Source organism: Larimichthys crocea, chromosome XIII, assembly GCF_000972845.2.
Source record: "Larimichthys crocea isolate SSNF chromosome XIII, L_crocea_2.0, whole genome shotgun sequence".
Classification (NCBI taxonomy): Eukaryota; Metazoa; Chordata; class Actinopteri; family Sciaenidae; genus Larimichthys; species Larimichthys crocea.
This window is the reverse complement of record NC_040023.1, coordinates 3,640,032-3,662,945: the sequence shown is the minus strand read 5'-3', so window position 1 is coordinate 3,662,945 and position 22,914 is coordinate 3,640,032. Positions and strand designations below refer to the sequence as shown.

The window sequence follows — 22,914 nt, the reverse complement described above, 5'->3', positions numbered from 1 at the left end:
CATTAGATTAGATAACATTACATTACATTACATTATATTATATTATATTATATTAGATTAGATTACATTAAATCATATTACATTAAATTATACTATATTATATTATATTATATTATATTATATTATATTATATTACATTATATTATATTATATTATATTATAGTTATATTATATATATGCGGTAGACCACTACATTTCCCATGATGCCTCTACACGTGCAGCGTATGACGCCACCCGCCGTTCAACAAGCAGCACAACAAGGAAGTGTTTGTAGTTCAACTCGTTCGGGCGGAGCAGTTTCACGATCAAATGTTTTTCCTTGTAGCGCAGGTGAGTACTGCTCGAATAAAGTGTTAATCCTGGGTGGAAATGTACTAACTCCTTCTGTAGTCGGAGCAAAAAGCAGCTGCGATGAAGTAACGTCAAAAAAAAAAAAAAAAAAAAGGTGTAAGTTAGCACCTGGTTTCACTTTCCAGCTGGAGCAAACGAGCATTAACGTTCATGAACTTCAGGTTTACTACGCAGTAAAAATAAATAAATAAATAAAACAGCGCTACGTGAGTATTTGTTAAACGATTTTCTAACACACACGCCACCATTATATATATTTTTTACTCCGATAAACACAGGCCGAGCTTCCTGTCAGGTAGCTCTGAACATGTCAGGCCACATGACAGGCTGCAAGAAATCATGCAGCCAGCTGCAAACTCAAACGCTTTTGTTAGTCTGATAGGTTATAACGTTGAGTTAAAGTAACATGTTGTGCATGTGTAGTACTCTAGTCTTTCTTTTGTTACAAATGAGACCCAAAACGTATGACACTGACCACAATTATCTTTTTTTTTTAAATGAACAGACATGTTGTAATGTATGCAAAGTAACTTTAAATTCAGACACACGTTTCAAAAGTCATATTTCTTGTTAAACTGCTCACGGATAGTGCAATTTTGTTGTACAAATTAATCGAGTAAATCATAATCGAGCCTCTCTTTAGGATTTATTTTAACCTCTAACTCCACATTTCAGTAATATATCTTTAAAAGTCTTTTCTAATGTTTTTAGCAACTCTTTTCCAACATATTTAATGCACTTTGTAATAAATCTCATTAATGGCCTTTAAACAAACGTTAAAATAAAAGAGCTGCAGCACAGTTGTTAAAATGTGTTACTGCTACGCGTGGACAATAGGCACGCGTTGTTATCAGTGTGTACAGATGTTGATCAGAATAATGCAAATGACTAAATAAAAAATAAAGTTCATGGTCAAATGTAATTCCTCATGTTTTATTACAGCAAACGATCCTTCCACTATGGTTTTAGGTATCCGTGTTATGAAGCTGAACTGGATATCTTGATATGATAATGTGTTGTTTGTAGGGCTGCGTTATTTACACTATGGAATTAATAATAGTCTATGAAATGTGAGAAAAATGGTGAATAATAATTTCCCAAAGCCAAACTTTGACTTTGAGCTCTCTGATTTTGTCTGACTAACATTAAAAAACCCAAAGATGTTCATTTCATAGTAATAAAACAGAGACTTTTGAAAAGGTGTAACAATAATAATATGATAATATTGATTTATCGTCCAGTCTTAGGCACAGAGTGTTACCCATCAGGCACAGGCATTGACCCCAGAAGAAAAGAAAGTCTAGTCTTCTACAAAACTCAGGCTACAGACTCAGAAGCTGTGAATAAATACTTTGAACCGCTTTAACTAACATGGCATAACCTGTATATGTTTGCATTTTTCAGGATGTCTGTTGAAAGACTGGAGGAGCGGACGCTGGAGGTGCTGGTGCTGCCCCCAGCAGTGGACGAGGAGCTGCTCTTTCTTTACTTTGAGAATAAGCGCCGCTCCGGGGGAGGTTCCCTCGTCTCTGTGGAGAAGAAGGGTGACGGTGCCATACTGGTTTTTGAAGAGGCAGAAGGCAAGTGGCAGCATAGATTATATTGTCTGGCATATATACCTGTGATTTATTAGCCTTTCCATCATGTTAATAAATTAGTAATAACAGTAGTGTAGCCGCACTTGTTAGGGGTTGCATATTTACAGTATCTTATGCAAACATAACTTTATATAGACTTCCAAACCAGACTTTTTTTGTCTATAATTTGGCTATTGTCTTATCCTCAGCACCCAACAATAACCCAGACTTTCTATTAGTTTAAAAGCTTTTAAATGTCACTCCTTCCTCCCTCCAAAATCACTAAAGTAGAAACAATTACACGCATTACTGTACTAAAAAGAGAAAATCCAATTCAAGTGAAGAGAAAAGGTGCAGTCCTTTGTCATTAACATACTGTATGCTAATCCTACCTTTTTATTTCTTCTCCCATCATTCTGACAGCCGCAGCCCGAGTGCTGTCTAAAGGGCACCATGTTCTGCATAATGTGGAGCTGAGTGTGAGAAAGCCTGCCTCTAAGGACCCATGTAGACTTCTGCTGCAGGGGATCAACCCCAAGACCAGCAGTGAGATGATAGAGCTCTACGTGGAGAACATGATGGACATCTCTGACTACGCTTTGCATCCCTCACCGGGGAGAGATTCCATCCTCATTCACCTCAGGCAGCCCTTCTCAAAAGGTGCATTAAACGCAGATATTTTCTTTTTTCTTAAAAACACACTAAATGCTCAAAATTTCTTTAATGGCGTTGTTTATTTTTTGTTTTGTTTTGTAGATTTCCAAAACCTGAGTGCAAAAATCTCCAGGAGGACACTCGATGGGGCTAAGGTAACTCTTAAACAAGTTGAGCAAACTGACTCCGTCCTGGTGAAGAACCTGCACCCTGGCACCACTCCAGACCTGCTTACGTTGTACTTTGAGAACAAGGGAGGTGGGAATGTGAAAGTGAAGGAGGTCACAATGCTCTCAGAGGGTACAGCCAAGGTGTCCTTTGTCAGTTATGACTGTAAGTTTTGTATCATATGATCATTTCAAACTCTTTGATTGTTTCATAGTTTTTTTTTAATTAAACAGAATGTCTCTGTATATCTTTGATCAGCTGTAGACTCTGTCCTGGATCACCCGCACAAACTGGAAGGTGCTGATCTCGTAGTGAAGCCATACTTCGACTTTCTTCAACCTGCACAGAGTTTAACATCGCAAGCCTCTGCAGCTGGAGGCCAAGATGTGAATGAGACAATCTCAGAGGATCTGAGTGATATGCAGATGCAGACCAGTCCTCCTATGTTGGTCAGAGCAAACAGCCAGCCCTACTCTCAGACGGCCTTGGAGCCTCTTGCTGCCCGTGAAACAGCAGAGGCGGCAGAGGAAGTCATGGAGGCTCAAACGGAGGACGAGGTTGCACTACCAAGCCACATTGCTATCGCTGACGTGGGAAAACTTGCTTTGTTTGAACTTAGCACCTTTCAGCGGGACATTGAAAAGGCTCACCCAAACATCACCATCCAAATCAAAGACAATGGTGTGCACATTGCAGGTACTAACAGACAAACGTTTGAACAGATCGAACACTCCATCTTGGACTATTTTGGCAAAATGACTGAGACTAGTTTCACCCTCGAGCCAGAGAAGGCTGAGTTCTTTGCGAGAAAAGATGTAAAACAGCGACTAATACAAACCCTGAATCAAACTGGGACACCTGCTGTGTACACCGTGTCAGACTGTAACATTGTGGTAACCTCCCTATCCCAGAACTCAGCTAAGCAGGCATGTAGCTTTTTGAAATCCCAGCTGGGTCACATCAGCATACCGGTGGACACGGAGTATGAAGGCATATTTTATTGCAGAGAGTGGTCCGAGTTCCTGAAGACTCTGAGCTTCTCTTCGGCAAAGGTGCCAGAACGAGGAGGGAATATTGATTTGTTGACCCTGAAAGGAATGGAAAATGAGAAGCAGGCTGCGATCCTGGAGTTTCTCACCACACCCATCGAAAGGGAGACCGTCATCTCTATGGTGCCGGACATGCTGAAATACATCCAGATCCATTGTCATCAGCTGTTGGCTGACATGGACCAAGTATCTATCTTCCCGCTGGAAGCAGGGGATGTTTGTGGGTTAAAGGTATGTGGTGCATCAGTATGTAGACTGCAGCCTGTGTTTTATTCATGTCTGGTGCTGTTAGTCCTATACTTCATCATCTTTTTTTAATATGCCTGATAGATCCACGGCCTCGCGATTGCCTGTCAAATGGCCGAGGAGGTGTTGCAAGGTGTGGTCTCCTCTATCTGCACCAGAATAATCACAGTAAACGTTCCAGGCGTGACCAGGTATTTAGAAGATGAGGAGTGCCAGAGCATCATGAAAGAGATGGAGAGAAAGTTTCAGGTCTACATCAACCCAAAGTATGTGCCCTGGGAATCACTGCCAGATCAGGTAATGATGGAATAAAGCAAACATTTTCTTTTGGATTCCTGTGTGTGTTTTTGAAGCTGTGACTGAAACTTCATTCATCTTGATGACCTGTCTACCTCATACAGAATAGCCTAAGGCTCAGGTTTAGCAGTGTACACAAAGCAGAAATGAAACACAGATGTTTACTGTGTTTCGGAGCACGTCCTCTCAGCTTCTTTCTTTTCTCACTGCTGCTTTGTTTTCTGCCTCAGCTCAGTTGCCACATGCATGATCTGAAATAACAATGTTTATGCTCACAAATTACAAGTTACAAGATCATAGAATTTCAAGCCAACTGGGCAGGATGAAGGTATGAATGCATACCAGAGGCGGATATTGATGTTTTTCCTATTTAAGACCATTAACTACATTACTGCTGGCCGTTTCCCAAAGCATGTCGATATTTAAGATTGATAAATGCACTTTCCAGTCACTGGTGTCAGTTAATGCCTCTATGTTATGAAAATCAACTTAATTTTGCCAAAATAACGTTTGCGTTCTGTGATAGTTTAGTTACAGTACGAGGAGTGAGGACTGTTCAAATTCTGCCTTATTGGTGCATGCCAATATTTGTTGAAAACTGACATTTGCATTGTTACTGAAGAGCAGAAAATCGCCTTCTGGGGTTAACTATTCTGCCAACATGGTATTAAAAGAATAATGAAATGCTTTCCTGGAGCTTATCGACAGTCTTTTTATAGCTTGACAGAAGTTACTTGCACTCACCAACAAGGGACAATCTTCACTTCCTTCTTGCAACTGCTTTACCACACAATGGAAATGTTACTGCGATAAAAGTCTGGGGCCAAAAACGAGCTAGAGAACGGCGCCAATTTTTATGGGAATAGTTTGATATTGTGGGAAATATATTTATTTGCTGTTTAGCTTGGAAAAAAGAGAAGTAGTTGGTATATTAGTGACCAAGATGTAGCAAACTAATCTTTTTGGTAGCCCTTACTTTTTCCCAAGGTAGAACTAAACCCAAAGGTTTTGTTCAGGCAGCAGGAAAATCAGATTATCTCTCAAATCAGAAAGCTCTGATTTGAGAGATAATTTTTAGTTTTAAACCACTGACATGGGTCTTTTTAGTGGACTATCACACTCTTTGATTGTAACATAAAGTCATAAAAAACTACCATGAAAATGCAAATTAATGGAGGTTTCCCTCCAGCAGAAGTATTCAGTGTTCACCGTAACTCTGTATTTATTAACCTTTGATTTATTATTTCAGGACATTTTTGAAACTGCATGGACGTTGATGTCCAACAAAAACTTCCATAAAGTTTCTTCGGATGATGCACAGGAGTTAAGATCTGATCATAATGGAGGTGCAGCCAGAGGTAATCAATTATTTCAATAACTTCAATAGTAGCTTCAATAATTTTTAGATTTCTGTGCAGTCTCAAACTATCTGGTTACCTCTTTGTAGGCCTTTTAGAGGAGGCAAAGAGAATCGTCTCATCCATAGATGAAAGACCTGAAGATGTTGTGTCCATTTCAGATCAAGTTGATGACATGGATAACGTCGACCTCTACTCAGCAGAGGAACCAACAGACCAGTACTCTGATGGGATAGCTGTCGATGCCCCGTCGTCAACTGAAGGCAACTCTACGAATGGGTTACGCCAGCAGAACGATGACCTTGAAGAAGAGGCCCAACTGTCTTTAGCCATCCAATACTCTATGGAGTCGAACCACGATTGGTCCCTGGAGGATGAGGAGGTACAGCTGCAAAGAGCCCTGGAGCTGTCCAAGAAGATGATGCAACAGGAAGCATCTAGTAGTAGTACTAACAAGACCCCCCAGGGAACCCGGGTGAAGAAGCACAACCAAATTTCCTTAGAGGACGCCATCAAGTCAGCCAACACCCTACAGCTACATGTGTTTGCAGGTTATAGCTGTGACCTGATTCGGGTGGACATAGCCTTCGGGAAGAAGGTCAGCCAGAGACAGGTTGAAGAGAAACTGGAGCACAGGACTTTGAAGAACATGTCCGAGTACCACATGAAGTGCCTGGAGATGATCAAGAGGAAGCACGCAGTCGGAATTCAAATTCAGGGAACCATAATCACTGTTTCTGGCTTCAAGGAGTTTGTGACCGCAGCACTGTGTGACGTGAAGCTGCTGCTGGAAAAAATGTCCAATGTGGTACCCGACCAGGATATCCTGAGAGTTGTCCAATGGGTGCATTACAACCCAGTCTCTTCAAAGCCGATTCCTTATTCACCCGATGCTACAATATTCATCGAGAATGTTTGGAAGATGAAGCTGAAAAAGATTGATATCTTGTTGGACAATCAGCCCCACACCATAGACTTTGAGAAGATGCAAGAATACAACATAGCTTCGGGGAAATCTGTGAAAATCTCCAGGAAGTTGGTCGATTTAGGGGATTTGGGCGAGGATGTACCAGGTAACGAGAACTTTATAGACTTTCAGGCTTTCGTACTCTATTTCACTTATTTAAATAACATCAAAATCAAAAAATTTAATTAAATGATAAAACTTGAATCTTTTGTCAACAGAAGAGGAATACTCTCTTCTGTCCAATCTGCCTGAAGCATCAAAAGTCGACGAGGAATCTGATGAATTTCAGAATGTGGTGAAGAACTTCTATGAGACCATACAGGAATACCACAGCAAGATCAGAATCATACAGGTGAAAAAAAATAGTAGCTACTTTTACTTTGTAACAAATATGTGGTCTGCTTGTATTAACACAAAAATTATTTCCCCAGGTGGAGAAGCTTATGAATCGACTGCTGTACAATCAGTACAAGTTGAAGAAGGCGAGCGTACTGCAGCGTGCCACGTATCCGGAAGTTGAGCGGACTCTCTACCATGGCACAAATGAGACGAGTGTGAAAGAGATCTGTGTTCATGGATTCAACAGAAGCTTCTGCGGAAAGAATGGTATGTTTTGTTATGCCACTGTCCTCTTGTCTGACTCCATTTGTTTTATCTCGAGTGTCGCTTTCTGACATTTTGGTTTCTCCACTCAGCCACAGTCTACGGTCAGGGGGTGTATTTTGCCGTCAACTCTGCACTGTCTGTCCAGGATCAGTACTCACCCCCGAATGCGGACGGATACAAGTTTATTCTTGTGTCAAAGGTTCTAACAGGAGACTACACTAAAGGATGCCATTCAATGAAGACTGCTCCGCTGAAGGAGACCGGTAATATTCCCCTCAGATATGACAGCGTGACCGACGACATCACCAAGCCCACGATGTTTGTCATCTTTAACGATACACAGGCTTTCCCTGAATATCTCATAACATGCCAGAGAATCCACCGCTGAGGGATTAGCCGTCAGTTAATGACCGTCAGATGTGGAGAAAGTGACTTTTGTTTTAATGTTTATGTTTTGATTTTTAAAAAGTGCATTTGATTTTATAAAGGGCTAATGTGCTGTCGTGTACAGGTGGTTATAATACTTTGCTGTTGATTTTTTTGACTGCTTTATCTAGTTTTAGTCAAAGCTGATCAATAGAAACTTAAACAGCTGAATCCAAAAGCACAATTTTAAACTTGACCTTTCTGCTCAAAAAGTCTTATTGTGCCGTGTCTTAAAACCGGTCGGATGCAGCAGTTATTGCATGACATTACCTGCTAAAGTCAACTTGGTAGATGTTGTAACTGGTCACACACTACAGTGTTTGTTATCCTTGCTTAAACAGGGAAACAGTCCAAAATATGTTGTATCTATGATTCAAAATAAACCATATATAATCTGTTGCTCATAGTCCTTGATTTGCCTTAATACATGTTATTCGTATTAATGTAAATTGAACAGTTTCGATTTGTAGCTCTTCAGCCTGCTGACAGTGTACAGAACACACTGCTGTTTAACTGTGATTACCAAAATCATAGACAAGTCGGATTAAATCTGAAAATATAGCCTGTATTTTATATTTAATTGTTTTTGGATTCAGTTATTTGAGTTTCCCTGAAATAACTGTACTGTCCAGGATCTGGAGGTTTCTCTTCAGGCCATATGATAATTGTTAATAACTCCCAAATGTAGTTACAGTAACTCTTTGATATGTTAGAAAAGCAGCAGTTCCAGGGCCACTACTTTACAATGAAGTAAATGTTATTGAAAAAGTGATCACCATGTTGACAAAAAGAAAAATAATGTCAGTTATCCTTTGTAATAATGCAGATAATTATGATTATAATTCATATCACTATCTGTCTGCAACTATCACATCTAGTGTACACTTCAAATGAATGTATATTATTATTTTAATAAAACGAAATCACCCGTGAGTTCAGCTTTGTGTATCGTGTGCAAAAACATGATGAGTCTTGATTATTATTTTCCAGTTTGCCTTACTCGATGCGTTGAAGAAAAGCAGCAGGATTTATGAACATCATGATTGAATGACTGTTTTGGAGTCATTTCTTTCATCAATAAGTGCTTTGAGCATAAGTCTTTGGCTTTTCTTATGTCTATGATTTATGCGCAGGAATGTGTTTACCAAAGATCTTTTTCATTTTATTTGTGACAAATACTGTGAAAGCATTTGTTTTGTTTTAGAAAGAATTAAGAATTTGCAATCTTGAGAAAGATCATTGTTATGTTTAAGATAATAAAGATTCTTAAAATGAGAAACCATTAGGCGTTTCTTGGGAACAGTTTCTTGGGATCAGCAATTGCGTTGTTTTTGCTCTCTGTGGTATTTTCTAGTCCTTGCTTCTATATAGAATAAGAGTAAGAGAAAATAAATGTTATCTGTGCAACATTGTCGTCCACAATTTTACTTTAGACAACTGGTACACTTTTTGTTAAACTGCATTACACTCATGTTTTTTATACGAAGAACTGATCAGTTTCAGCACTTAAAGGATCAGCGTGTAGGATTTAGTGGCATTCAGAGGTGTAGTTGCTAACCCCATTACCTCACCCTCTCCTACCGAGCATGAAGAACAAAGTTCCTATTTCGAACCAGTGTTACGTTTATCTGTTCTCCTGACTCTTCATATCCAAAGAATGGACAGTCATGTATGTGTGACGTCACTGGTAGCTTTATGAAGAGCCATTTTGACCATCTCTTGCTCTGGCCGCCCCCATGTTGTCAGTCCTGGCTCTTTCGCCTCTCGGCTAATATAAAAATCAACAAAGACGATTATTGATTATTGTATTATGGATCTTAGGCAGGCCCAAAGATGCCTGGGTGCTCAAATAAGATATCAGTGACAACACCTATCTGTCAATCAAGGTGACCATACTATTAATTATGCATACATTTAAGCCTTAATATCATTTAAACAGGTGAGTTAAAAAAAGAAAGGAAACGAGGAAATGACGTAAGGAAACAAGGAAACGACGTAAGGAAACAAGGAAACGACGTAAGGAAACAAGGAAACCACGTAAGGAAACAAGGAAAGGATGCAAGGAAACAAGAAAACGACATAAGGAAACGAGGAAACCACGTAAGGATGCAAGGAAACAAGAAAACGACATAAGGAAACGAGGAAACCACGTAAGGATGCAAGGACACAAGGAAATGAGGAAACAACGTAAGGAAACGAGGAAACCACGTAAGGAAACAAGGAAACGACGCAAGGAAACGACATGAGGAAACAAGGAAATGAGGAAACGACGTAAGGAAACAAGGAAACGATGCAAGGAAACAACATAAGTCATTGTTCATGTAATATTGTTTGTTTAACTGTTGATAGTTGATATAAAAAAAATATGGAGAAATCTGTAAGTAAGATATGTTAGTACTTTATTTAATGACGGTACTCCTGATACTGTCGCCGTGTATAGGACACTCGGGGAAAAAAAAAAAAAAAAGCTGCTATGAGGATTTTGAACTGTGGGGGCAGCAGCACACCTCGGAGCAGTTAGTCTGCCGGAAAGACAACAGCCGAAGAAGAAGACGGCCACAACAGAACGACTAACGGCTCCTGCTTTAGCTTAGCTACAGAGAGCTAAAGTTAAGTTAGTAACCACAAAATATGACACCTTAAATACAAACAGAAGAAGGGACAATAAAGCCACAGACTCTGATAACCTGTTTGATATCGGTACGTTGACAAGTTTAATTCATAATTCGCAAAAAAAACAACAACACGCCACCAGAGTCAGGTGCCAAAGCTAACACGCTAGCTACGAATAGGTAGCGTGTTAGCCGTGCGCTCGTTTTCTGAAAGGTAACTGTTAGCGGAGGCGGACACTAACATAACAACACGACTGCATGCCCGCTGCTGCTTTAATGTGTCATTAAATGTGCGTCAGCTATCAAACGGGATCAAACATGAGCGTGTTGTCAAGGCGCTACCTTTTGGTGCAGGCTACACGAGTAGCATGAAGTCACACAGCATTGCTTCAGCTGTTTGTGTTAAATAGTCACAGTTAAATGTAATATAATGCACTATTATGTAAGTATAATGCACTATTATGTAAGTATAATGTATTATTATGTAAGTATAATGCACTATTATGTATGTACAATGTACAGTCTGTGAGGACAGACATTAAGACGTCAGCTGGAATGAGAAAGTTTAAGTTAAACCCAGCTACATCATCTGGAAATGTACCCAGTATTTCAACAATAATATGCGGCTGAGCAGTGTTAATGTTGTCACCTATTTTTTTTAAATTTAGTCTTAGTCTCCTGTCAAAATTCATTCTTAGTCTTAGTCACTTTTATATGACTAACAAAAATTATTTGTGAAAGACCCAAATAATTTTTGTTACTCACATTTTAGTCGACTAAAAGTCTCAAAATTTGAGTCTAGTTTTAGTTCACAGGGTGTTTTAGTCCAGTTTTAATCAAAGTCTTTTTCTATTTATGTCAGGAATATATATTTTTTGTGTATTAATCCCAGTTCACTTGTGTTCCACAGCTAACATATTGATTAAATGTCTCGATTAAATTGAATTGAATCAATTAATCTTCAACGCAACTTTGCTACAAAGTGTCTTGTCTGTTGTTTCAATACACACTTGATTTTTTAAATCGTTTTGATTTGCCTTTTCAGGTTGAGGGTATTTTTTTACCAGCAATTTTCTTCCCGCACATATTCCCATCCGTCAAAATGAGGCATTGTGACTTTTTCTCTGCTTCTAAATATTGGAAATGGGACCACACGTCCGGTCTCTTTTTCCTTCCGAGCATGAGTGCGCTGTCGGTACGCCGTGTTTCTCCGTGTTTCTGCTGTTTGTTTTCAAGCCACAGGTGCGAGAGCAGCGAGAGGATATCAAACGTGTGGCTGTGACGTTGCCTACAGTAAAAGAACTGCTGGGACAAACGTGTGATGGCAGGACTGGATGTTTTTTCTTCTTATATAGTAGACGAAAACAAGGAGGATGTTTTTTGTTTGTTTTTTATTTCTCGCATGACATTTTCGTCTCGTTTTCGCAACAAAAACGCACGTTGGCACATTTTTCGTTGTGTTTTTAGAACATCGTATCATCTCGTCATCGTCTCGTCTTAGTCGAGGGAAAAGGGCTCGTTGACAAACGTATTCCGTCTCGTCTCGTCTGACAAAATTAACACTGGTGGCCAGTAAAGTTTGTTCCTAAAAGTGAGGTGCTTTGTTTAATTTGGCACTAATTTCTGAGCGTCTACACCTTCATACAGGCTTGTTTTACCCCCCCGGGAAGTTTGCTTTTAATGTTTGGTAAGTGTTATTAAGAGATATTGACTTGAATCTTCTCACCTGTCAGATGCTGAGGCCACCTTTCCAGGATGTATGCCGTGTACAGACAAGCACACACCCCCACCGCGGTGGAGTTTTCCGTCTACTGCAACTTTATATCCAGCAAGGAGAAGAACTTGGTCGTCGCTGGAACGTCTCAGCTGTTTGTCTACAGGATAATCCACGATGTGGAGGTAGCTATAAGTCTTAACCTGTGGCTTGGTTCGTTGTGTGATACGTGTATTTGTGACGTGTATTGTTTCTGTCGTTGTCTCAGAGTACATCAAAGGCTGACAAGTCCTCAGGTACGTCCAGATCTTACGTCACGATATATATTTTACCTTTTTAAATGAGTGCATTTGTGGTCCGACTTCACCCTTTCCTCCTTCCTACAGATTCCAAATCTCGTAAGGAGAAGCTGGAGCAGGTGGCGTCCTTCTCTCTCTTTGGCAATGTGATGTCCATGGCCAGTGTGCAGCTTGTGGGAGCCAACAGAGATGCACTGCTTCTCAGTTTCAAAGATGCAAAGGTAACGCCGTTTAAAACATGCACTGAACTTTTAACAGCCTGAAACTGGTTTTTGGCTGACCGCTGGGTGCGTTTGTTCTCTCACCAGTTGTCTGTAGTGGAGTACGACCCCGGCACACATGACCTCAAGACACTGTCTCTTCATTACTTTGAGGAGCCGGAGCTTCGAGTACGTACAATTGTAACAAGAACAAAGATAATCTGTTAAAATGTTGACATGCACAACTGACTGCATTGTTTACTAATTTACCCTCTTTTTTTTTTATTTTCAGGATGGTTTCGTACAGAATGTACATATTCCCATTGTCCGTGTAGATCCAGAGAACCGCTGTGCTGTAATGCTCGTTTATGGCACCCAGCTCGTGGTGTTGCCATTCAGGAAGGACACTCTTGCTGATGAACAGGAGGGTGGAGTCGGAGAAGGGTATGCCTGCAGACCACAGTACAGTCTGCTCAAAAATCTTTTAATGTTTACATGTCGATTCCTCGGGGGACTGAAACTTAATCTTGGTTTTGTTGGTACAAAAAAAAAATCTCCACCTGTTTCAATTTTAACTTGATATATTCTAACTGCAAACACGTTTCTCTGCATCTCTACAGACCAAAATCCAGCTTTCTACCCAGCTACATCATCGATGTCCGTGAGCTGGACGAGAAGCTGCTGAACATCATCGACATGAAGTTCCTCCACGGCTACTACGAGCCGACATTACTCATCCTCTTTGAGCCCAACCAGACGTGGCCTGGGTCAGTCTACGATATCAGCTATAACAACCACTTATTTTTCAGCCAGTATATATAGAAGTGGTTATCGCAAGCTGTACCTTTTGTTGGCTTACCTGTTCTGTTTTTGGATTGTTCTACCAGGCGTGTGGCTGTGCGTCAGGACACTTGTAGCATCGTCGCCATCTCCCTCAACATCATGCAGAAGGTTCACCCCGTCATCTGGTCTCTCAGTAATCTGCCTTTTGACTGCACGCAGGTCATGGCTGTTCCTAAGCCAATCGGTGAGCTCAGTGAATTCTTATGAACCGTGCATTCAAGATGTTCCCAGTTCTCCAAAAAAAGAGTGTTACATATGTGAGGAAGTGTGCTGTTGTGAGCTTCTCTGATCTCTTTCTGTCTTCAGGTGGCGTGGTGGTGTTTGCTGTGAATTCATTGCTGTATCTGAACCAGAGCGTTCCACCGTACGGAGTTTCTCTCAATTCTCAGACAAATGGGACCACAGCCTTCCCTCTACGTAAGTGTTAACGTCTGAAAAATCACACCTGGATTTTCACGTAGCATTTGATATTTAGTGACAGTCATCTCTGGATAATCTTTGTTACACAGGTGTACAGGATGAAGTGAGGATCACCTTAGACTGTTCCCAGTCTGACTTTATCGCCTATGACAAGATGGTCATCTCTTTGAAAGGAGGTGAAATGTGAGTCATTGCCACTTTTTGCACTTCTGGTGCAGCTTATCTCAGTACTTATACAAGGACAGTTGAATCTGATGTAATCTACATGAGAAATGGTGGCAGGTTATGATTCTTAACTGACTGTTGCTGTCTTGCAGTTATGTGTTGACGCTCATAACTGATGGCATGAGAAGTGTCCGGGCTTTCCACTTCGACAAAGCAGCTGCCAGCGTCCTGACAACCTGCGTAAGTTCCGCCTGTCACTGTCACTGGTCTGATGAGACAGAAAGTGTTTATGTTAAACAAACAACTGCGTTCCTGTGGACAAATATATACTCAGTCAGCTTTTTGAGAATTTAGAGCAATGCTTAACTGATGCCTCTGCTCTTTTTCTTCCTCCAGATGGTGACCATGGAGCCTGGCTACATTTTCCTGGGCTCCCGCCTCGGAAACTCTCTGCTGCTGAAGTACACAGAGAAACTTCAGGAGGCGCTACCAGAGGAGGGGAAGGAAAAGCAGGACAAAGAGAAAGAGAGAGATAGAGACAAGCAGGTATGTGTGTTGTGAAGCGCCATCTTTAATTTAACCCATAGCAGCTGGTTAAGAAAGTGAGCTTGACGTCTTTTCAAAGTAAACGCGTGCGGCGCTCGGAAGGATTTTCACTTCACAGCTTGTCCTCAAAGTCGAATTTAATCTAAATCACCTTCACCGCAAATTATTCCAGGAAGAACCGCCGAGCAAAAAGAAGCGAGTAGAATCTTCCACCAACTGGACGGGTATGTTCAAGTTTTATTTTTGACGTTTGCCCGAAATATGTGCGCGTAATCTCCTAATCTGTGTTTCACTTCTTTGTTTTGTCAGATGAGGTGGATGAGATAGAAGTGTACGGAAGTGAGGCCCAGTCAGGCACTCAGCTGTCTACCTACTCCTTTGAGGTAAAAAAAAAAGAAAAAAAAAAAGCTTAATTGTCTTTAATATGTAAGTGTAGATCTTTGTGGAAGTTGACAAGAGGGTGTTTTCTTACAGGTGTGTGATAGCATACTCAACATTGGACCTTGTGCAAATGCCTCCATGGGTGAACCTGCCTTCTTATCTGAAGAGGTACATGTAGTGAAACATCTACTCTCTTGGGAATTGTAGTTTTTTTTGTTTTTTTTGTTGATGTTGCTGACTTGAATGTCATCTTCACCCACAGTTCCAGAGCAACCCTGAGCCTGACTTGGAGGTTGTGGTGTGCTCCGGCTACGGCAAGAATGGTGCCCTGTCTGTCCTGCAGGTTAGTCCTCCCACTGATTGTTTTAGTGCATGTGTTCTTTGCTAGTTATGTGCATGATGGATATTACTGCACCGTCCTAAAACCTGTGGTCGTGAGGGCCGTCTGCCACAGGTCCAGTGACGGTGCTAAAGTGAAGTCTGGGTCTACCAGGGCTGCCTCAGAGATCGACGGAGTAGCCTGTAAACACCCCAGACACAAGCTGACGTACTGTTTTGATTTGTGGCATGTTTTGGGGAATATATACAGGGAATATACAAGTGTGGAAAGCCTGGATATGTACTTTGATTTCTTTCCATTCTGTTCTCAGAGAAGCATCCGACCCCAAGTAGTCACTACGTTTGAGTTGCCAGGCTGCCACGACATGTGGACGGTCATCGCAAGTGAAGTCAAGGAGGACAAAAAAGTACTGTGACAGTTTGGGGATTTCACTGGTTCATTCCTCTGTGGCAGAACCTTGTGTTTACAGTGAGATGTTTGCGTCCTACAGGCGGTTAAAAGCGACGATTCGGAGGACGGGGCAGAGACAGAGACGGGCGAGGACGGCGAGGAGGGAGAAAAGGACAAAGAAGAGAAGGAGAAGGAAGAAGAGGAGAAGACAGAACCTCCCCTGGAAGACGATACGAAGAAGCACGGCTTTCTCATTCTGAGCAGAGAAGATTCAACCATGGTAAAAGAAATACTCAATACTTATGTCAGGCAATTTGGTTTGAACAGATGCAAAGATGAACTTAGTTACTGAGTTTTCTAATGTAACTTAACTAAATCTGTTGTTTTTCTGTAGATCCTTCAGACCGGTCAGGAGATCATGGAGTTGGACACGAGTGGTTTTGCCACCCAGGGACCAACTGTGTTCGCTGGAAACATCGGCGACAACAAGTACATCATCCAAGTCTCCCCCATGGGCATTCGGCTGCTGGAAGGAGGTAAAACAGAATAAGAAGGGGGATCTGTTATGCTCATATCCAGCTCTATATTCTTAGACTAGAAAAACTACAAAATATGCAACTTTTTAAAAGATTAGTCAGTCATGAGCAGAGCAGTCTAAAAATGTAAATAACTGCAGGCAGAAAGCAGAGCTTTTTTCTTACTGGGATTATTTTTCACAATTATTTTGATGTACCTTTACCTCGTTATTTGGCACTTATTGCCTTGTTTAACATAATGTACAGTCTATGATATGTCCCCTTTAAAAATAAGTGAAGCACAAGTGATAATTAGATTTTTACATGTTGTTGCAAACATGTATATATCAGATGAAAGCAAATTTAATGCACTAAAACATAATGCCAGCCTGTTCCGCTGACATGTTCTCTTTCAATTCTCTCCTCAGTGACACAGCTTCACTTCATCCCCGTGGACTTGGGCTCTCCCATAGTGCATTGCTCCGTGGCGGACCCTTACGTGGTCATCATGACTGCAGAGGGTGTGGTCACCATGTTTGTACTGAAGACCGACACGTACATGGGGAAGACACACCGACTGGCACTGCAGAAGCCGCAGATCCCCACTGTGAGTACATCCAGCTCGTCAGTCATTTTTAGAGGCTTTTTGTTGGACACATTTGCCCCCTACTGGTTAAACTGAACCTCTACAGTGTTTCTCTGCACTTCAGTAATGGCAACACGCATTTGCACAGCCTCATTACATTCCCTCGTTTAGAAACGAGATTCCAATAATTCAGTTTAATAGCTTGTGACCACAATTAACTTTAAAAAACCGCCTCTCATTCGACAGCAATCGCGCGTGATCGCACTGTGCGCGTACAGAGACGTGAGTGGAATGTTCACCACAGAAAACAAAGTGAGCTGCTCCGTCAAAGAGGACACCGTCATCAGGAGCGAGTCCGAAGCTGAGACCATCATCCACGACCTCAGGTATGAGGATCACGTCCAATCTGACACATGCCGCCAGTCGCCATCTACACAGGTATAGATTGTTTGATCAGTGTTAAATGTGTCTGTAGCAACACAGTGGACGATGAGGAAGAAATGCTGTATGGAGACTCAAACACCAATGCGCCGCCAAAGGACGACATGGGCCGCAGCTCCGGAGCGCCGGGATCTTATGGGAGTGATGGAAGCTCCAAAGCAGAACCCAGCCACTGGTGTATGATCATCAGGGAGAACGGAGTAATGGAGGTATGTGGAGTTATGTTACATCAGTTAGTTAGTTCCAACCCTCACCTATTGTCATGAGCTTTGGGTAGTGACCGAAAGAACAAAATTGTGGATAGAAGCGGCCAAAATGAGCTTCCTCCGCTGGGTGGCCGGGCTCAGCCTTCGAGATAGGAAGAAGCTCGACATCCAGGGGGAGCTCGGAGTAGCTGCTGCCACCATGACCCAACCCGTTAGTTAGTTACTAAGTTAGTTAGTTACTTCTACTTCCTTTTATTGATCTTGTTTTATTTGAACAGATTTATCAGCTCCCAGAATGGCGGCTGGTGTTCCTGGTGAAGAACTTCCCAGTGGGTCAGAGGGTGTTGGTGGACAGTTCCTCTGGCCAGTCGGCAACACAAGGGGATGGTAAAAAAGAGGAAGTAACACGCCAAGGAGAGATCCCGCTCGTCAAAGAGGTGGCTTTGGTTTCACTTGGCAACAATCACAGTAGACCGTATTTACTGGTGAGTTCATTGACGTGTCCGCTTGTGTTTTATGCAGAAAATGAAAAGAAAAACTGAACTTGTATGACAAGAAGTGTTTTCTATGTTTTCTAGGTCCACGTGGAGCAAGAGCTTCTGATCTACGAGGCGTTCCCGTATGATCAGCAGCAGCCACAAAACAATCTGAAAGCGCGCTTCAAGAAAGTAAGCGATAACGCCGATAAAGAAGGAACCAAATCACGTCCTGTTTGAACAAAGTGAGTCTTTACCGTCCTTATTTCCTGTCCGCAGGTGCCCCACAACATCAACTTCAGAGAGAAGAAATCAAAGCTTAAGAAAGATAAGAAGGCGGATAGCGGACCCACCGAGGAGAGCTCTGCTGCGAAAAGTCGGATCGCCAGATTCAGATACTTTGAGGACATCTCTGGATACTCAGGCGTAAGGACTTGTAGAACTTACGATTACAGTCACATACTCTTTGATCACCAACTAACTTTCCATGTTTCCTTGTTGTCCCAGGTGTTTATCTGTGGTCCATCTCCTCACTGGATGCTCGTCACCTCTCGCGGCGCCATGCGGCTTCACCCCATGAGCATCGATGGCTCCATCGAGTCTTTCTCACCTTTCCATAATATCAACTGCCCCAAAGGTTTCCTCTACTTCAACAAACAGGTACGCATCGTCACTTTGGTCGTCCTGGTGATTGTGAAATATTAGATTAATGTAAACTTTTTTTCTCGTTCCTGTCTCCTTGGACAGTTTTTAACGTGTGTGTTTCCCACAGGGCGAGCTGAGGATCAGTGTCCTCCCCACTTATCTGTCCTACGATGCCCCTTGGCCAGTCCGAAAAATCCCACTGAGGTGCACCGTCCATTACGTCTCCTACCACGTCGAATCCAAGGCAAGGCTCCTCTCGCTTAGCCCACACAGCACCGCGGGCGCCAAAAGCGGCGACCTGACACAAATTCAAGCTTTAAACCACATTCCCTGGACTCGCACACCTCCAACTTGCATAACGCGATGCAAAATAAAAGCGTATCGATCGAGGCGCTTTGAAAAAGTTTGAGATGAAAGGCCCCCTCTGGCCTTAAAGTTTTCTCACTGCGAGAGAGAGAGAGAAAAAAAAAATCAATGAGGGTGACTTTGAAGGGATTCATCTTTGATGTGAAGTCTGATTTTTTTGGCTTTTTTCCTCTTAGGTGTACGCCGTGTGCACCAGTGTGAAGGAGCCCTGCACACGTATCCCAAGGATGACTGGAGAGGAGAAGGAGTATGAAATCATAGAACGAGGTCAGACATGAAAACACACACACCGACACACACACAGATGAACTCAAGTACCCCCTTCATAAACACCACCTTCTTCGAGCGACTACAGTAGTTCTACTTTTGTTTTCATTTAGCTAACTATCAAATAACCGTTCATAAAAATACTTAGTACTTTTAACAAACTATTTCAAAGTTTTGTTTCATTTAGCTTACTCCTTCAGGCTACTATATTAACCGTTTTATCTATTTCATTTCAGTTGTTTTATGGATTACTTACTATATAATATACTTGAGTTTTACTGATATTGTGACACTTATAAAGGCCATTATTGCAGCAGTCTCTAATCTACTTTGGCTGTTTTATTTTCCTCCTAAACACAAAGTTTGTGGATATATTACTGTTGGTTCTCCTCTGTCACGCTGCAGACGAACGTTACATTAATCCTCAACAAGAGAAGTTCTCCATCCAGCTCATCAGCCCAGTCAGCTGGGAGGCCATTCCCAACACACGGTAAAAGCTTGTGGCAGTTTTTGTTTTCTCATTTTCTCTGCACCAGGTCATTGCAGTATCCAGCGCAGAGGCTTTGTGCAGCTTTTTAGAGAACTGAGGGGTTTTAATTGAAAACCTTGGGTCATTTATCCTAAGTTGTAGGCAATTAGTTTCGTCTCGCACGGCTGCTTTCCTTCATTTCAGTACGGGTCAGTTGCAAATGTCAGGTCATTTGTCCAAGTCCCTAGTCATTTAGTTGCTCTGCATTATCATTACCGACCACTGCGAGTGCTTTTCTGAAGCAAATAAGTAAGGCTGGGTATGAATATGTATCTCTATCTGTTCTGTCAAAACAGATTCACATTTTTTTTATTATGATATCGAGCTGGCATGCACTTTTGAGTGTGTTGCTAACTGAGCGTCCGGTTGACGTCCACACTGTAAGCCAATCTTCTCTCTTACTCTCTCAGCACCGCCCGACTAATTAAGGTATAATGTATTTTTTTCAAAGAGGAGAAAATCTTCACCTCTGCAGTACTGCAGTGTCAGCTGCTCATGTACCATGCAACGCCCCCCTCTTTTATTGTAATTAGTCATTAATGAAGTCACCTTAAAAATAATGCAGGACGCAGCACTTCTTCCACTCTGTATGCCTGTCGTCTCTGTTTGTTCATTTTAATCCCCCACAGGCAGTAAATGGTGTAAATTGAAAACAGAATGAATATGGAACACAAAAGAAATATATAAATGTGTAGCTGACCTTCATTGATATAAATAGGCTGGACGAAATAATAGAAACACAAGTTAAACAGCAACACAAACTGCACCTTCCAAACAGACCATCCATTACTGTTACAATAGTCACGGTTTGTGTTTTATTATCTCATTTTTAGACGATGTATGTGGCTGATTAAAACGTGTGCTTTCTGTCTGAATAAGGGTCGACCTAGAGGAGTGGGAACACGTGACCTGTATGAAGACGGTGGCACTGAGGAGTCAGGAGACGGTGTCCGGACTGAAGGGCTACATCGCAGCGGGGACGTGTCTGATGCAGGGGGAGGAGGTCACCTGCAGGGGCCGGGTAAGCAGCACGCAGGACAACCAAAACCACCACACTTTGCTGCTTTTGTCTGTTTGTAAGAATAAGAGCTGAGACATCCACTGATCGCTTCTCTTTTGATTCTTCTTACGTTCAGATTTTGATCCTGGACGTGATTGAAGTTGTGCCAGAGCCGGGTCAGCCCCTCACCAAGAACAAGTTCAAAATGCTGTATGAGAAGGAGCAGAAGGGACCGGTGACGGCTCTGTGCCACTGCAACGGATACCTGGTGTCAGCCATCGGACAGAAGGTGTCACATCACAGCATAGCTGCTCATATGCTAGAAAACGATTTCAAATGACAAATCGCTTGAAAAAATCAGGGGGTGTAACTTCCTTCATGTTGCCGCAGATCTTCCTGTGGGTTCTGAAGGACAACGACCTGACGGGCATGGCCTTCATCGACACTCAGCTCTACATCCACCAGATGTTCAGCATCAAGAATTTCATCTTGGCTGCCGATCTGATGAAGAGCATCTCGCTGCTCCGCTACCAGGAGGAGAGCAAGACACTGTCACTCGTCAGCAGGGTGAGGACGTAACACCTCTGTGTCATGATTAGAAAATTAATTATAAAATGAGTGTTTAGAGAGGAGTTTAATTGTTCTTACAGTTCAGAGTTAGGGCCAGGGAAGGTGTTTGAATTTGAGTGAGTTAATATAACCTGTGGGATTTTTGATTATGTTGTAGAAATGAGTGTTGATGGTGTGTGTGTGTGTCCTGTGGGTGTTTGGATCCAGCAGCTGGAGATAAGTCATGGACTTGTTGGGGTTGAACTGTTTTCTTATTGTTTTGGTGACAGGATGCGAAGCCACTGGAGGTTTACAGCATCGAATTCATGGTGGATAACAACCAGCTTGGTTTCTTGGGTAATGTTTGGAATTCCTTTTGGAAGTAAAATAATAAAATTTCTCTCTGCTCTCATTAACGTTTATCTTCTTCTCCTTTTTAGTGTCGGATCGAGATAAGAACCTCTATGTTTATATGTATTTACCTGAAGGTACGTCGTCTTGTTGGAACATGTTACACAAACGTAACTGTAACTCTGTATCAAACATCCCGTCATGCCGTGTTGTGTGTGTGCTCTGTGCTTGCAGCTAAAGAGAGCTTTGGAGGAATGCGCCTGCTGAGGCGAGCGGACTTCAACGCCGGGGCGAACATTAACACCTTTTGGCGGATGCCGTGCAGAGGAGCTCTGGACACCGGCAGCAAAAAGGCTCTGACGTGGGACAACAAGCACATCACGTGGTTTGGTAAGTGTCAGGAGTCTGACAGCTTGACAGAGTTTAGTCTGTGTGGCTTGAACAGACACTCAGGTCTCATGTTTTTTGAAGTGGATCCCCACCAATCATCAGGCCTTATACAATCATTAAAAAGCCCTTTTCGAAGTCATTTGAGAATTTTAAATCCTGTAAATGACATTCCAGAGAAAGAAGTGTCGAACCTTCAAATATCCAAATAATAAATGTGGACTAATCCTTTTTTTTTAATGCGTGTTACCACAGCAACACTAGACGGGGGAATGGGCTTGCTCCTCCCCATGCAAGAGAAGACTTACCGCCGTCTGCTGATGTTGCAAAATGCTCTGAACACCATGCTACCTCATCACGCTGGTCTGAACCCAAAGGCCTTCAGGTTTGTGTCCACCTACAGTACTTGTTGGACATTAGTAACTGTTTGGGGGGGGTCATATCTTGTATTTTAACATTTGATATCTTCTATATTTGTTCTCCAGGATGCTGCACAGTGACAGACGGAGCCTGCAGAACGCTGTGAGAAACATCCTGGACGGAGAACTCCTCAACAAGTACTTGTACCTCAGTACAATGGAGCGCAGCGAGCTGGCCAAGAAGATCGGTACCACTCAAGACATTGTAAGTCAACCGAGAGAAGAGAGAGCGAGGACGCAGTGAAGTGTCTGTCTTATTCTAACGTCCTTCTCATTTTATCCTCCATCACTAGATCCTGGATGATCTTCTGGAGATCGACAGAGTAACAGCTCATTTCTGAGAGCCACATTCCCACATCTCGTCCACTGAATGCTGTTTTATATTGAACGAAAGAAAATGTTTTGTTACGGCCATTTTTGTGCAAAGCTGATTTGTTTTTCTTACCCGTTAGATAAAAAAAGAAAGAAAGAGGGGGCCGCCGTGTTTTCTTAGGATATTTTGTATAAAAACAAATCAGTAAAAGTAATTTACACAAACCTGTGAGTGTGTGTGCTTATTGATTAAAAT

General features: G+C 42.1%; 2 protein-coding genes across 3 annotated transcripts; both read left to right on the top strand.

The window, feature by feature from the left end:
- Window positions 1-212: 212 nt before the first annotated feature.
- parp10 (poly(ADP-ribose) polymerase family member 10) lies at window positions 213-8,974 on the top strand. Of its 2 annotated transcripts, none has more exons than XM_010740966.3 (11): window positions 213-330; window positions 1,756-1,931; window positions 2,352-2,588; window positions 2,685-2,915; window positions 3,009-4,030; window positions 4,130-4,342; window positions 5,592-5,700; window positions 5,862-6,773; window positions 6,886-7,019; window positions 7,099-7,273; window positions 7,363-8,974. In XM_010740966.3, the coding sequence occupies exons 2-11, from the start codon at window positions 1,757-1,759 to the stop codon at window positions 7,659-7,661; spliced, it is 3,507 nt and encodes a 1,168-aa protein (XP_010739268.3). In that variant the 5' UTR covers window positions 213-330; window position 1,756; the 3' UTR covers window positions 7,662-8,974. The 2 variants fall into 2 exon arrangements, with proteins under 2 accessions (XP_010739268.3, XP_010739267.3); XM_010740965.3 differs by having other exon boundaries at window positions 5,790-6,773.
- Window positions 8,975-10,205: 1,231 nt separating this feature from the next.
- cpsf1 (cleavage and polyadenylation specific factor 1) lies at window positions 10,206-22,817 on the top strand. Its single transcript, XM_010740967.3, has 38 exons — window positions 10,206-10,399; window positions 12,045-12,210; window positions 12,294-12,321; window positions 12,412-12,545; window positions 12,633-12,713; window positions 12,817-12,968; window positions 13,145-13,291; window positions 13,412-13,551; window positions 13,674-13,784; window positions 13,877-13,970; window positions 14,105-14,192; window positions 14,349-14,498; window positions 14,671-14,722; window positions 14,808-14,881; window positions 14,973-15,047; window positions 15,142-15,222; window positions 15,530-15,625; window positions 15,710-15,889; window positions 16,004-16,145; window positions 16,553-16,731; window positions 16,957-17,096; window positions 17,186-17,360; window positions 17,636-17,842; window positions 17,936-18,025; window positions 18,113-18,259; window positions 18,341-18,493; window positions 18,606-18,722; window positions 19,021-19,111; window positions 19,517-19,601; window positions 20,520-20,661; window positions 20,777-20,929; window positions 21,031-21,207; window positions 21,480-21,546; window positions 21,630-21,677; window positions 21,775-21,930; window positions 22,183-22,312; window positions 22,413-22,551; window positions 22,640-22,817. Exons 2-38 carry the CDS (start codon window positions 12,067-12,069, stop codon window positions 22,685-22,687), a joined length of 4,413 nt encoding a protein of 1,470 aa, XP_010739269.2. The 5' UTR covers window positions 10,206-10,399; window positions 12,045-12,066; the 3' UTR covers window positions 22,688-22,817.
- Window positions 22,818-22,914: the final 97 nt, after the last annotated feature.

What these genes read in the sequence shown, in the direction of transcription:
- parp10 (XM_010740965.3), top strand. Translation starts at nt 1,757, where the DNA reads ATGTCTGTTGAAAGACTGGAGGAGCGGACGCTGGAGGTGCTGGTGCTG. An exon ending in TAATGGAGGTGCAGCCAGAG is followed by an intron (nt 5,701 to 5,789) that starts GTAATCAATTAT and finishes ACCTCTTTGTAG; the next exon opens with GCCTTTTAGAGGAGGCAAAG. An exon ending in GCAAGATCAGAATCATACAG is followed by an intron (nt 7,020 to 7,098) that starts GTGAAAAAAAAT and finishes TTATTTCCCCAG; the next exon opens with GTGGAGAAGCTTATGAATCG.
- cpsf1 (XM_010740967.3), top strand. Translation starts at nt 12,067, where the DNA reads ATGTATGCCGTGTACAGACAAGCACACACCCCCACCGCGGTGGAGTTT. An exon ending in GGGAGAACGGAGTAATGGAG is followed by an intron (nt 17,361 to 17,635) that starts GTATGTGGAGTT and finishes TTATTTGAACAG; the next exon opens with ATTTATCAGCTCCCAGAATG. An exon ending in TGAAAGCGCGCTTCAAGAAA is followed by an intron (nt 18,026 to 18,112) that starts GTAAGCGATAAC and finishes TCCTGTCCGCAG; the next exon opens with GTGCCCCACAACATCAACTT.